General features: G+C 37.7%; 1 protein-coding gene across 2 annotated transcripts in view; it reads right to left on the reverse strand.

The window, feature by feature from the left end:
* AKT3 (AKT serine/threonine kinase 3) overlaps positions 1-16,541 on the reverse strand; it is a 161,159-nt gene that overhangs the window by 24,670 nt on the left and 119,948 nt on the right. For both annotated transcript variants that reach the window (XM_074863247.1, XM_074863248.1), the window contains exon 10: positions 15,327-15,455. In XM_074863247.1, the coding sequence (XP_074719348.1) occupies positions 15,327-15,455 (129 nt within the window). The remainder of the gene's footprint in view (positions 1-15,326; positions 15,456-16,541) is intronic.

The raw sequence follows: 16,541 nt of genomic DNA on the forward strand, positions 1-16,541 counted from the left end.
GAAACTCCAGGATTTGTAGACTGTGACAAATCAATGGAATTGCTGGAGTCCAGCAGCTCCTACGACCAAATCCATACAATTAGGGCAGGCATGAGAACATGTCTATACACACTGCCCTAGCATTACAGAATCCTTTCCAAACAATCCTTGGATTTGAGGGATTTGTTTTTAATTACACTGAACATAGATCAAGAAAGCTTCAACTCAGTGCTAAAATGAACATGACACACAGCTGCAGGCTTTGTACCTAGGAATAATTCAATCTTTTGCCTACCGCAAGGTGGATACCTGCTTGTAGAAATGCCTCCTCTGGCTGTGAGGACTGATACTGCTGTCCCTCCAGTATTTGTGGGGCATCCTTGTATATGTCGGGTACCAGCCTAAGCACCTGTCCAGGCACAGACACAGTGGAAAGTCTGATCTCTTGGACCTTGTACACTGCCCTTAAAAGTGCCTCCATCATCTCCAGCCAATTCTTGTCCCTCCCTATAAGGACTCACAAATCTGTCTTTAAGGGAATACACTGTCCTAACAACCCAGGCCCTTCAAGGTCACAGCAGGAAAGGCAGCAGACCCACCCAAACTATTGTAAAGGGCACAAGCTCAACCACTCTGGTATCTGTTGTAAAGTAATAAACTAATATTTTCTAGGGGTATCACACAGAAGGACCACATGGAACTCATCAGCTACAGAAAGAGCAGCTACACTGAGTACGTACTCCAGTCAGGTGCGTTTTCATGAAGTAAAGATGAAGTTACATGCTTTCTTCCACAAAATTTGTTTAGTCAGATCATTCAGATATATGGACACCCCTTCCTTCATTTGCTCCACATCGGTAGGGTGCCAAAATCCCAAGCCACCTGGTCAAGATCTAGGTGAGGTTTTAGGAGAAGAGAGCTCCAGCACGATGTGACTTTAGTGCATGGATAACATTTCTTGTCACTCATCCCTATTTTACACCTCACATCACCACTGTACCCAAGTGACTCCCCAGTGTTGAGTAAAGCAGGAGGAGGGCTGACTGCAGTTCAGTCTGGTTGATACTATAGATTATGGAAAATAAAACTCAAAAAATGACCATCATTTTTATTACTTGAGGGGAATCTTACTCCATTTGGTTTTAGGGCTCTAGTTCAACAACTGGTCCTTTCAGAAGCAGTGCCAGCCTAACTCACGCTCTTGTTTCTGCTCCCTCACCACTGCTTCCCTTACCTTGCCAAAATTATGCAACACACTACATCAGAGAGTAGACCAGTACTAAGAAAAAAAGGAAAAAAATAGTTTCACCCTCAATTATTTTTCACCTGAATCATGTTTTCTGACCTAAGCCCCTCAATTTCCACGTGAACAGCTGTAGTAGCACAAGTGAGAACACCAGGGCTGGCAGCATCGGATACAGCATTGCTGCAGAAGAAAATGCTTGTCAAACTCTGACCCAAAGTTACAACACAGAAGTTTCACTGGCTCTGCCAGTTATTCCTGCACGCACAGACAGCTGCAACAGCCGTGCTCACTTAATGGGAAGAATAAGGGCTTGATTCTCTTCCCAACCTGTATTTCTCTAAAGCGCTCCAGCAGTATAACAGGGTTCCAGAGGAGGCATAAACTTACTGCTCCACTGAAACCACTGCAGTTTTTACAGGCACTGATGCTCCTCTAAAACTTACACCTACACCTGCAGTACAAGGACACAGTCTAGGTTTATATGGATGCTTTTTAAAAAAGCTGCAGAGATGCTACCAAAGTTTGTATTTTTCCAGTCTTAGCTAAATATGCAAGAGGTTAAGTAACATGCACACTTTCTAACAAGCAAGAAACATTAGCCAGGCATCTGCTTCCAGGCATATGCAGGTACTTTAGTGCTTTTATGGATGTTTTAGAGGCACTGGACAATATTATAGTTTCAGCTAAGGGAAAGCTACTTATTTACTTTAAAACTTTCATTTGTATTGTGGTCAAAAGGCAACCCAATTCTTTTTAAAATTTACTGAGATGGCAGGAATAGACAAAGTATTCTCTAGTGACTCCGCAGTCTCTGCACACTTCGGGGTTTCTGAAGAACATTATCAGCAATGACCAAGTATACGATGGGATAATGCTTCATACACAGAGCAAAGACCATCAAGTCCTACATACAAAATAAAAAAATTCAGTTCACAGCCTGAACTTTGCCTTTGTGATGACTAAGACAACACAAACATACTGCGGGGCTGCTAAGATCACAGTAATTCAATTGTGTTTGCCCCTCACACTTAACAATTCATTTTGCTGACAACTAAGAGATCAGAAAAGAAAAATATTCTTGCATTTGCATTTATTGACCAAAAAAGCAATCTTCTAATACTATTCCCCCGGGCTGAAAAGTCCAGTTTCTTGGACTTGAAAATATTAATCAAAATCGTTAGTACCACTGCAAGTTTTCTCTTTCCCAGAAAACAAAATATATTAAAAAGACTTCCTCCTCTACTTCACCGGTGGTGGTAGATTTTAACCTTTAGGTTTAACAGTCCATACATCTCCAGGTGTCCTTTGCTTTAGGTACATAACTCCTTTAAGTCCACAGAATTTGATGTCCATTTAATTTTTATGGTGAAAACCAGTGAAAAGGTAACTTCTATCATCTCTTTATTTCTTCAGTAGCTAGAGCTGAAAGCTTTTTGAGAAGCAGCAGCTTGAGACACATCTGCAAACTCTCATTTACAAGGGCTTGGGGCAGAGACTTGGGAAGCAGGCAATTAAATGACTCAGCCAAAGATAAATCAATACAAACACATGCAGCGCTTTTACAACATTCTGTGAAAATTTTTAGGAGGTTAGCCAGTAGTATAACAGGTGAAGTCTGTGACCATCCTAAGTCAATCATGTATTTCCCCTTGCCTTCAGTGCAACTAGGATTCTCTGATACTTCACTAACCACATAATACTGGACGAGGTGTGACTGCCTTGCAGACAAACTGAACTGAATGTAGAAAATCCTTGATTCTGTTTTTACTGCATTTTCTTGAAACAAAACATCCCTGATGAGCAGCCTCTGGAATATTTTTGGTTACACAGCAGAAATTCACACAACCAAGAAATGTACATCCCACAGACCTCTAAATGGTAGTTAGTTGCCATAACTTCAGGACTCTGCAAACACAGACAAATTTAGCAATGACCTTGAGCATGAACAGCTTCATACAATTCATTGTCAATCTTCCACAAAGGGTTGTCAGCATTGCATTTTATCTTTAAAAGAACAATATCAAAATACTGGTTTCTTACTTTGTGCTAGATAACCAAGGGAACTTACTGGAAAAGCAGTTACATTTTTGACCTGGTTATGGTTTCTCTTAATACATTAGATACAGACTTTCTGATATGACATCACAAATAGCTTGTTGCTCAATCAATAATTCTGACAGAACAGATGGGAAAATATTTAAACATCTAAACAAACTGTCTGCACACCTATGTTGTGAAAGAAAACTGAGAACTTGGATACACCAATGTACTGTTAATTTAAGGGGAAAAAACTGTTTTCAATTAACCTTACAGTTCAGGTGGAGTGTATGTTCCTTAAGCATTCCTGGTAACCCTTCACACATTTTTATTGCTACAGTTGTTGGTCTGCTAACAAATATTCACCCACACATTATTCAACAAAAGTTAAAAAGTATATTTGCTATAACTTTCTATCGACTGTGGTAACAACTACAACAATGAGAAAGTTCATAATCTAACACAGGTAATACACATTTCTTTACAGAAACAGACTTTTATCCAAATGTATGAAAATCCTTCCTGCAGAAAGGTATGTTTGCCAAGTATTATACAAATTTAGTTACTATAACTTATCTTGGTATGAACAGTGAGAGTATTGCTGCATCAATAGTAAAAAACACTGGAATGAATACTTATTGCTTTTATTATACAGAGCTGAAAAGACAAAATGGCAAGGTTATAGATACCCTGGGAAATGCATACCTGAGAATTAAGTCAAGGAAGAAAGTTTTCTATTACTGCTCTAATTTTCTACTGCTCTAATTTTTGTGGGTAGTTTTTCTCCATTTTGTATCTGGCTTGCACTGCTGTTTTACTTTTGGTCATAACACAGACTATCTTCCTCATACATTTTCATACTAGAGATTTCCCTCATCTTACCCAGCTTTTTGTTATGTGACCTTAAAAAAAATAGCAAACTAAAATTTTTTTCATTTGCTGGCACACATTGTGCTGCATCAGAAAAGGGTACATTCTGGTATAAATGTGAATTAAGCAAAGCCTCCTAGAGTAAAGGGGATGCAATACTAATGAATGTGTTTAACCTCCTACAAGGGACTATGACTTCAGTAGAATTTAAAATCTTTAAAAAAAAAAAAAAGTTAAGCTATTGCACATGAAAAAATTATTCTAACAAAAGACAATAAGAAGTCAATGGCAGCCCTGGCAATCAAAAAAACCCAAATCAAAACAACAAAAAAAACCCCCACAAAACAAGAACCCATCAAAAAAACAAACCAAACCCCCCAAAAAACAAGAAAACAACCACATCACATTAAAAAGACACCTCAAAAGTAAAACCTATTCAATGGACACACAAAAAACCAAACCAAAACAGAAAAATAACACTGAAAGCTAAAATAACTCTGTTCTAGAATTAACACACACCTTTCATAGAAGGCATCAAGTAAAAGCAAAAGATTATTTCAGTCTACAGAAAGATGACACTTGTCTCTCATAACTCTACCAACTCTACCACTGGAAGAAAAACTGCAGATCTGTTCATATCTGTATTAATTATCACTGCACTAGCAGTAGACTCCATAACATACACTGCCATAAGATGCAAAATGTGTAAGAAGTAATAAATAATTATAATACTCTTTATATTTATTTCTGGTTGCTCATTCTTCCTGAAATGATTTTGAATTTTTACTGATGTTAAACAGCATTTGTTCAGCTTTTGTTTATGCTTCATTACTCTTGGAAAAACTAAAGGCTTTTGCTGAGATGGAAATAATGTTTGTATTGATTAAATGAAAATTAATGAAAAAAAGTTTCAAGCATGTTATTGAGACAGTCTTTGTAAGAATTGCCATACTTATTTGTTTTACAAAAAAATGTGGGTTTTATTAGAAAATTGCTCTCTGCTTTAAAGTTCTGGTTTGAATACAACAGTTTATTTATGGGCAGTGTGGAGCTAATCTGTTTTCTAGTCTTTTGTTTGTTTTATTAGTTTTGCATATTTGTTAGATCTTTCCCCTTGAGAAGTCTGATACTGCATGTGGACAATTAGTTTTTGTGTCTGGTGAGATTAACCAGATTGCATGAAAATTCAAATTCTTGTTACATCATTGGTTATCTGGCTTCAGGAGAAAGTCTAACTCTTGGGCTAATTTATCTGTTGTTGCAGCAACTCTTCTGTATGTGTAACTGAGCAATGCTTTCATACCCCCATCTAAATGCTCCCCCCATTTTTTGATCTTGATGTTTATTGCCAATAAATGATGTTCTGCTCTGGATGCCCTGCCTTGTCCACATTCCATCATGTTCATCTCAGGGCCCTGCTGGCAATGTCAAGTTGACAAAAAAATGCCCAAATTCAAATCACTAGCATTTTTGATGACTTAGGAGCATAAGATGACACAATGTGGTACACTAAAATATAGTAAGTGATAACAAAACAGAAAAAAGACCACATTTGAATTTTCATGAGGTGCTAGCATTTCATGATAAAACAACTTTTTGCATTTCCATTTCCTTTCAACGTAAAAAAATAATTTGGTACTTGGAATTATAGTGTAAAGAGAAAATTCCATATTGGGAATCTCCCATAAATCAAAAGGAAAATATTTTCAGGAATAGATACTATTCCTCCTCACACCCCCTCACTGGTCCTCACCCAGAAATAAAACGTAGCCAAATATACAACAGAGCTGTTCAAGAGCATACGCCAACACTAAACCACATTTCCACAGGTAAAATAAATTCTATTGTGCCTCTGCTAAGAATCAGATTATGCATGAAGCATCTAGGTAAACAGAGAGTAAATAAACTTGAACTATCCTTCTGAAGCCAAAAGAAAATTAGTTAAGCAAAGCACAACAACATAACTACAGTGTTTGCGTATTGGGCAAATACTTCCAGGAAAATGAGTACAAGTTATCAGATGTTGGGGCTTTTTGATTTTAAGCACAAGCCAACAACCAAAAGCAAAGCATTCTGCCTCACCAGGAAGCAGTAATGTCTCGTACTATAGGTTAAGACAAACACCTACTGAAACATAAAAAGTATTTATGGTATTAGTGTTGGTAGAAGACTTAGCAATTAAATATGCAGCAGATTAGATACTTTTTATTTTATGGAATAAAATATATCTCATCATTGAAATTTTTTGAAAAGGAATCTTTTTTTGTTTATACAACTCAATAGATATGAATGTTAAGACTCCATTAAACGAATGCAAAGGAATAAGCAAATCTTCAATCCTCATTGTAGGGTAGGTCCTTGGATGTGGTGATCCACACACAAAAGATGATATTTTTATGTTGACTGTACTTTCTCTACCTACTTAGCTTTACATTTGCCTATATGACAAAGAGGTAATGCTACCTGCTACAGATTAGCTGTACTCATATGGGTATCCCCATTACACATGATTTATTTACCATTGTAATAAGAGGGTCAAAATCTTTCTTGTGAAATCAGAAGAAAAATATTATCACAATCTGCAACACAACCAATATGTGACATTAAAGAATGACCCTTTTGACAGTATTCTTTGAGCATGGAACACAATTGATTTGAACGCATCATTTTAAAAGGAAGAAAGTATACAACTACAACCTTTCGAATCCTCTGGCTGATGAAAACTAATGTTCTATCCTTGGACAAAACAACGCTATGAAACACACTTTCCTAAATATACATTGAGCACTCGTAGGTTCCATTTCTTTTTATCAGTAAAGTTTTTTGGGGGTTGGGGTGGGGTTGGGGTTGGGTTGGGGGGGTGGGCACTCTATTTTGTTCATTCTAACTTGGCGATCAAAGAATTTTTATTTTTACACTATTACAGAAGTGCATTTTTCTAGGTTTCCAAAACCACCTTATTCAACCTTCCCCATCTGTCACCATCTGCTTCTTTTTAGCATGTACTTTTTGTGTGATCACATAAGCATGTGAAAAATAACTAACATTCAGATGATTGTCTGCTGGTACATTTGAGGACTGGGCATAATAAAAGTGAACTGCCAAAACGTACTTAACACTTCTAATTTTGTTGGGTCTTGCATGTAAGCTACATTTGATTTTCAAACTGTTTTACAGTTGGAAAGTTGATCAGGTACTCTAACTCAACAGTAAAACTGAGACTACATAATTAGCTCAGCACTAAAAAGATTATATTCAAAGAGAGGAACAAAACCCAGAAATACATCCACACGAGTTCACACATCCATCTTGACTGAGTCTGTCTGCACAATGTTGCCTGAGGCACAGGATAAGATGCTACAAGCAGCCTACTTCTGGACAGTCACAGCCTGTGCCTTCTCTCCAAGCTACCACAGGACAAGGAATAAAGGACTCTCATAATTACAAGGGTGTGTGAAATCTCATGAAAATGCTGGAGAAGCAAAGACACTAAGCCAAGGGTAGAAATGCATAGAAACGCAATGCAATTTCTTAACAATGCAGCAGATACTGCTTCTAGGTGCAAAGTAACCAGAAATTGCCATCAAGGCACAAAAGCTGAATGGTGGAGGTATCTGTTTTCAGAACTCTATCATGCTTCAGCACAGCATTTCTGCTTGTAAATGCACTTCTTAATACAGTTTTAATGTGAAAAGAATGAAACAGGTCTAAAGCTGGAGAAACAAACTTACTTTCCACCCTCCAAAAATACATTAACCTCACTCTAACAGAGTTTCAGGTATGAAATTCTTTCCGTCTTGTTAGATCACCACTACAGGCCTCTCAGGTCTTTAGCAAAACTACAATGAACCAGAATAGAAATATATTTATATCAATATAGACAATTTGGTGGAGTGTCTCATTATCCTTTCTCTAAAATAATTAATAGAATCGAAGAAAATAAAAAGAAGTCTAGCAACAACAGGAACTACCCCTTCCCCTAAATAAAGCCAACAAGCCACCAACAATCAACCTTCATTAATGCTCACCAGAGGTAACCAAATACGAGTGAGAACTTGCTCTCTAGAGCATGATGGAAGATTGAGCCTAGCATAAAGTTTCTTTCCACTGTTTCTCTTTACAGTATTGTTCCAACTCTTAGACTGGTCTTAAAGCCTTGTGAATGCAGATGCCATCTAGCAACATCTTAACAGCTGCTTTCCCTTATTTTGGGCCATTTTCCAGAAATTGCCTTTTCCCCTGCTTACCTTTTCTATCCAGTAGTTCTAGAGGTGGAAAATAATGGTACATACCTATTATTTATATAAAAGTTACACAGAATTTCAAAAAGCACATTATTTTGATGTCTCAATTACCTTTAAATTCAAATTAAATTTAAAGGAAAAGGAGGTAAAATGAAACCACATAAGCCATGACAAAAATCATTCTGTCCTTCAGCTCCTCTTTATTCATTCCCAAACTTCTCTTCAGTAAGCACCTCTTCAGTTTAAGTTGCTCATCAATTTCTCCTGCCTTTTCTGTCTATGCAAAACATTCTATTAGTTTCTATTAAGAGAAAATTAACAAAATAACATAATTGTCTTTGGTCCAAACTCTCTTTCCCATGCACAACTATATTCTTCCCCTTAAGAAAAACCTTCTTATCTCTAAGCTGTGTTTTCTGGCCTATCAACCTACCTGTGAGATCATTAGATTCATTTCATGAATTCCTTTTACCGCCTGTTAACATCCCTTGCTATCCTCCTCCTTATTTTACTCAAATTCTTTTCTCTCCCTCATTAAAAAAAGAAAAGGCAAAGGCAAAAGAAGGGGAAAGAAAAAGGCCTTGGCTGTACTACCCATGCAATTTCATTTTCTCTGTAGTATAACATGCTGGTCTTCTTACATCCTCACCTTAGCTAATCTCTCAATTGGCCTGCCTCAGTTAATCCATGATGTTGGCTACTTTTATCAAGTTCCTTGCAAACAAGCACCTTCATGCTTTTCCCCACACCTGAAGCTCTTCTGTGACATTCACATTGCAACTCCTATCTGCATTAAAATCCCTGTTTAAAACATTGTTTTGCTATGATGCCTGCAAAAACTGAAAACATCAATTTCCATGCTAGCCTGTCTCAGAGCATTTCAGTGGTTCCCTCTCTGCCAACATATCACTTAGTTTCAACTCATATCAGACAAGCTATGTGGCAGATCATCATATTCTCAGTCCAAAAATTTACCAGATTGCCTTTGGCAATTATCCTGATCTAATACAAGCAAGCATTGAAAGAATGAAATAAATGTATAGCTGCACCAATGACAAAATGTTTTTTCTGCCTCTACTGCAACATTTTATAATCTGCATATACCACAACATTCTTAGAAAATTCAACCTCAACCTCAACCTGTAAATACAGGGAAAGTGTTCTTTCTTGCTATAACCATGCCTGCAGTCCAGGGTACCATGCTTCTCCTTGCTGAAATTCAGCCACTGAACTTTGATAGCCAAGTTGGGTCACCCCTACATCAAAGCCATATCCTTCCCAAAAAGAAAAGTTGTAAGTAAGAAATTAACTGAAAAGTGAGGAAAGACAGCAGTTACTTCTTGATAAAAGAGTTTTACCTTTCATTTCTCTGAGATAAAACTCAGGGAAATAATTGATTAAACATGATCTCTCTCACTCCCATTTCTAAAAGAAAGAACACCAAAAAAATACCAGCCAAACAAGCATTGTGTAACTGATCTTAATATTTCCTTCATCTCCACTGGTCTCATTTTAAAATAAGTTATAAGATATGCAGATCTTCTCATGCTTATGGACAAAGGCTATGAATATACTCTGGTCTTATTTAGTATCACATACCTTTAAGTGATAGTAACTGCATAAACTATATTGAAATGGTCTTTTTTAAATAAAAGACTACTGTTCTTATAGGAATGCATTCATCCATCCAGTCTGTACTTTTATGCTAATAAAACTTAACAAGGTCCTACCATTTTCCCTGTTATTAGAATATACCTAAATATAATTGATTATCTACATCTATAAAGAGCCATTTGAATGATCATCCATTAAGCCCCTTACAGACTTGCTCATGGCCAAAACAAGACTTCTCTTCTGTTATTAAAAAGATTAGAAGATTCAAGATTAATTTCTGGTATTTAAACTTGTATCTCTTGTGACACCAAAACTCAGTACCACAGTGACTGCCCTACTATAACTAAGACTGCGCACTTCATCCTAAGAACTTGAACTGAAATGCAGAGAGCCAGAAACTGCAATCTCGTATAAGAAATTACCCTTATAAGTGATCAGAGCTGCAAGAACTTTAATTTCTCTGCCCAAGTAGCTTCATTTCCTGGACGTTCTATTAAAGAAAGTCTGTAGAGGTCTGTATCTTTATTAGTGGCTCTTTGATCCTTGATGATCAACTGAAAAATATCAAAATCCAAACTGCTTTTAAATGTCTCATAGGTACAAGTACTTTCTCGTTCTATTCTTTATTTATTAAGCAAGTGATACTGCCTGGAAAAGACATATGGTCCTGTCCTGCCTTTGCCACTGCAAAACTGCAGAAGAAATATTTTGTGGGTTCTTTTCTGAAAAAAAATCAAGAATACATCTGTGTTTCCTAAATGGAATCACAATTCATCTTTTTCTCATTGGATCTATGTTTATTCTCTGACACCACAATCTCTAATGTGACAGCATACTTTGAAGGGTAACAATGGAAACAGACTCCTAAGGAACACTCTCTTCTTCCTGAAAAACTACTAAGGAATGAAAAATTATAAAATATTTTATACCTCTCAAATGGGGAATACCACAGATTCTTAGAGTACAGGGAAATATTAAGTATTACCACTACACTTGCACACACAAAAAAAATGAGGCTTGCATTAGTTCTACTGCAGATGATAAAGGAATTTCACTATTTATCAGATAACCAAATTATAATCAAGACTATATAATTTCGTAAATAAAAAGTTACTTACTCATTCTTCAGTAATTGTGACCAAAACGTCCATCTGTACTGTAAACCTATATAAGTCCTGTTATTTGACAGTGGCAACTATTTTCTTCCTAAAGGGTTTATTCATACCCTACCATCTTTTATGCTTGGCACATAATTATGTAAGACAAGCATAGTCAATGCTATTTCAGTTTTCTTTCAACTGTAGAATACTGGCATTGGATAACAGGGAAAGACTAGGAGAGGACAACAAGAAGGGCATGTACCTGTGGACCACCTAGCTGGAAGCCCTGCACACCCCTGTGACAGCACAGTGCTTGATGAAGGTACACATAAACTTCTAGGTGGGTGCCACAAACAATAAACCAGTGACGGTCCAGAAAAGTAATTCTAGCTCCAAAGATGGAAATTAGCTCCAACCTGGCAATCTCATTACGTTTTTTTCTTGTGGCCCACCATCCATTTGATCTTCACATGGATAGGGGTATTTTTCTGGATCTTCCAGATAGCATAGTCAGTCTCAGGTCCTATATGAAAGGTCGGGCCCTATCAATGGGAGATGAAAGAGCCTTTTCAACAGAGGGTGGAAGGACTACTTTGATTTCAGAAACATAAAGTCTGCAGGGAAAACATAGCAACAGGTATACTTATTTTCTGATTAAGAGTAATTCTGAAATCACCTCGAGAAATAATTCTGTATGGACACCTTCACCTGAAAGAATGTCATGCAGGAGGAAATCCACCTTACCCTGCCTTAGATACTTCCTTGTCTTCCTGTTGGAAGCAACTGCAATCTAGTTTTCACAAAAAGATGGAATAGCAAGCAGGACTCTATGCTTCAAACAATGGTCCAAAAAGTATTTGGAGAGCCAAGCTCAAGTTCTTGTTTGGAACTGAATCCACAACATTGAATTAATAAAAAAGAAAATATTAAGTCAGTTCTCAGGCTAGGTGTAGATTCCTGCCAGTGCAAGGTTCCTGGGCCAACTGCTTCCTGACTGGTAGACAGCAACCTCAGGCTACCCCTGCGTGTTACACAATGCACTGTCCTAGTGTCCTCTACCACCAGCCACCAAGTACACAGGAAAGTGAACCAAAAGGCCTGCAGAAGGGATGCACCCATCACAACTGACCTAGGTGAAAGAGGAGGAGACAAGGGTATCATTAGAAGGACAGACACCGAATGAATTTCTCCACATAACTGGAGAACATCTTGCTTCTAAAGAAAGGCTGAAAGGTATCTGCCTTCACAGTTACCACAACCAGACAAAACATAAGTATAAGCTGCCATTTGTCTTGGGATAAACAAGCACAAATTCACCGTGGTAGCAAGATTAAAGTCCAGCTGTAACATTAGATTCTCACGATCTGCAATTTGTGAAAAGGTAGTAAGTCTTTGGCATCTGTATCATTGGTAATGATTTCTGTGGCCTGAACTGCAATGAGAAGTGATTTTTGTGTACTTACTCTCCGACACATGTACATGAATAGACTGGAGGACCCAGTCTCTTGATAAAGATCAGTCAGCCGTGCCAGCTTTAAATATAGATACAATTGTCTCAGGTGAGCAGCTATCCAAGCCAATGCACTGGTAAACACTATTTTACCAGTAGAGTATAAAGGGAAAGTTTGGTTTTTGCAATGGTGTCCATATACTGCTAATTTCATCTTTTTAAATAAGAATGCGTGGATAAAGGTCTTGAGTCTTTTTATGCTGCATCAGTATCCTGTCTAGGTTGCTTGCTCTAAACCCTTTATCTCTGAGGTAAAAGAGAATGAGTTCTGTGGTTCCCAGGGTTAATGAAGAGTCAATTTCCTTCGAGACAGATTTGTACAGGGTGGGTCTCCAAAAATACGCATAATGGGAGGTGGAGCAGAGGAGTGGGACTGCCAGAGAACAGAAAGGCAAACTGGATCAAGTAACTTGTGGTAAGTGTCTAAAACCCAGAACAATCCCTTGCCAAATTTGATGGAAGAGAGCTAACATGTTTCCAAAAGTGAGAGATGGAGAAGCAGATGAAAGCAACTGAACGGGGTATTTGCACTCTTTGAGAATGTTTTCAAGACTGCTGACAAGAAGACAATGAGGGGGTAAGAGCTGGCAACGACACCTGTAGTCTATGCCAGTGATGACAGTATCATCCCTTGTGTTCTTCTTGTTGCTGGAACAGATTCTGGGTGTGGAACACAGGAAAAGTGGCCACTGTACCACGCCAAACAGGCGGATCTGCAACTTCTTCTAAGTAGCCATAAAAGATTCAAAGCAGGCTAAGAATAGTTCTGGAATCCTTAAATGTAGATAACTGCTGAGTGTCCCTGCACTAAATACAAAGGAGATGTCAGAAATTGCCAAATAGGATAGCAACAATCTGCATCCAAGTCTTCCCCGGAATCTATGGGATGGGATTCTGCAAAGGAGACCAGGTATCAGCGAGTTTGTCTTCATAGCTAGAGCAGCTGGTGACTCACCACACAGCTGAAATGAACACACTTAACCAATCAAAATTATTTAGGTACTTCAGACCTGCAGTGTGAGAGCATGACTGCTCCGATTTCTCTTCACTGCTCAAAGAAACCAATGGAACCAGATGGATGAAGAGAAAGTTAGCGGCTCCTAAGAATACTGATGTTTCCTTTATAGCTGTAAGAATGTATCAGAAGATCTTGCTATGATCCAAAATGGCTTCATTAACTCTACATACCATATCAACTTATAACCAACTATTAGCAGTTTCAATTTTCTCCCTGAATGCAAACTGGAGGAGACTTCAAATTTGCTTTAAGAGATTTAGACAGACTCTCAAACCCGCAAACCTGACCACCCTAAAATCCTCATTTCCAGCCAGCAGTATCCAGAAGATGATGTGTACCAGTTTCCCTGACATCCCTTAATTGTAAGGTTCAGAATAAACAAATGAAAGGCAATCTAAACTTGCTTCTTGAAATAGGCTCCAGGGCTTGTTGATGCTACTCAGGATTCAATACTCCTGCAAATAAGAGGGTAAAGAGCTGTACTGAATCAGCGCCTCCTCACCTCCTGTCCCTTCAAACTAAGGCACAGTCTTCTTCAAGGATGATACATAACAGACCTTCTAGTGGTGCTGAGTTGCTGCAAGAGGTGGGGAATCCCTTGAAGAATTCTTCTTAAAACAAATGGTAGGATTGAAGGGCCTTGTAAAGCCCTTTAGGTTGCCTAGAAAGTTGTCTCAGTATCAGGTGTGTACTATGTCACTTAGCAGTCTTGAATGCTGACAAGAATGGAAACAAGGGCTAATTCAGCATCCACAGAATCCTTGCCATTAAGTAAAAAAATAGTGCTGCCTGTCACGTTGATACTGGAGTTGTATTTGGCAACCCCAGGGCAGAGGCAGAACAACATTTCTGAGCACCACAATCAGTACTGGTGACTGAAGCCAGACAGGACAAAAAGACAGTTTTGAGAGTGCTTCCCCTGGTTTTTTTTTCAGTAGGCATCCGTGGCAGATCTCTCAGCACTAATACTGGAGCCGATCATGTGAGTGACTTGAGTTTCCACAACAGATTCTCAAGCGGCCAAATCAGAGTTGTGAAGGGAACCAAAACAATGTCCTCATGTCCATCTTTTTATCAATCCTTCAGAAGTATGATAATTGGCACTCCGACTGCTTAGCTAACGGTAATGATGGGGTGGCATACTCTGGGATGCCGCTTCTGCTTATATACTAGGAAACAGCTACGTTTTGGTGCTCACCTCAACCAGTTCTGAGGTTGACACACTCAACTGTTTTTAGCAGAAACATCTAAAACTTCAACTCCCTCTCCCTGCAACTGGGGAGTTCGGCTAAAACCCAGCAAACTCGGTACCTTCCAATTCCCCCTCGCCTCCACTGAGGCTATATAAACGCTAGTTATACAGCTCAGTTAAGCAGGATCATATGTTCCAAGTGACAGACAGATGGAAGATTATTTTTGAAGAAATCAACGGAAGATAAAAACTTTAACAGAGGAAGGCAAACATGAGAAGGAAAATGCACATTAGAGGCCTTTTTAAACACTAAGAAGCACAGCATCGACATACATACAATCACCACAAAGAATAGTAGCACATACAATTCTGAATAACAACTGCATAGTATTAATCAGGCAGACTGTCAGTTCTTTACTACAATGAACAGTTTCCAGCATACAAACATCACAGCCTAAAATGAAATGAAGAATAAGCATTTTATACTATATTACAAGAATATATTCTAAATCATACCTCGGGTGCCAGGTATTCTGGAGTACCACAGAATGTTTTCATAGTTGCTGCGTCTGTGATTCCTTCTTTGCAAAGTCCAAAATCTGTAATTTTTATGTGTCCATCTTTATCCAACATTAGATTTTCTAACTGTGTGTTGGGGAAAAAAATGTTCCCTTAGTATTTCTTAACAGGACAGGCATTACATCAGTTTTGTAAAAAAGATACAGTTATTGCTTGCAACAGAATGTAATTTGTTTGTAATTTAAAAATAAAAATTACAGCATTTATTGTATTACAGCATTTAACAGTGTTTACTGTTATACAATCTAAATAATTATTTAGTACTTTAATACAGTTTACAATAGTATATCCCAGGTTAATCAAAGCATGACCTTTCATTTGAAGTTTTACAGGTTTGGTTCATGTTCCATAGAAAAAAAGCAAAATAATTTTCTAAATATTCTCAAAATATAATCAGATAGTTCAAGTTTACAATCATGGCTGTCATTTGGTACAACTTCATATGTTTCCTTTGCTGTAACATGACCTTCATTTATCAAGATGCATTTTACTTACTAAACTGTCATGAAACAGTATGTATCCATAAATCCTTAAAATATCTTCCACAACCTTTTCAACAACAGACAAAAGTGGAGGTAAAGAGGCTACTGATAAAAAAAAACCCCTGAGGTAAATTCTTCCTTTTATACTTGCAAAGGACACTGTTCTTGAATTGTGTATGTGCACCTCTGTATGCTTTGCATTGCTTTTTAAATACATGATTCTTGCTTTGAAATATGAAAACAGAATATAGCCTGTTATGAAGTATTTAAGGAACAGGAATAAAAACTACAGCAATAGTAGACAGTAGACTATCTCAAAAGCACAGTTAACATCATTTTCCCAAAAGCTTTTTATCAGCAATACTTTAAATATAGATAGAACGAAAAAACAAGTAAAACATACTTCTGAACAACTTTTCTCTATATTTTTTCTATAATTAGAAAAAGGGAGTTTTTTTCTAATTGTAAGGTGTGTACTGAAAACACCAACAAAGAACAATCATAGTCTTCCTAATTCTGCATAAAGCCTGAAATACAATCCAAAGTTATATCACAGAATCATAGCATGGTTTAGGTTGGAAGGGACCTTAAAATCACCTAGTTCCAACCCCCCTGCCAAGGGCAGGGACACCTTCCACTAGACCAGGTTGCTCAAAGCCCCGTCCAACCT

The sequence above is a fragment of the Strix uralensis genome, chromosome 3 (assembly GCF_047716275.1).
Source record: "Strix uralensis isolate ZFMK-TIS-50842 chromosome 3, bStrUra1, whole genome shotgun sequence".
Lineage (NCBI taxonomy): Eukaryota > Metazoa > Chordata > Aves > Strigiformes > Strigidae > Strix > Strix uralensis.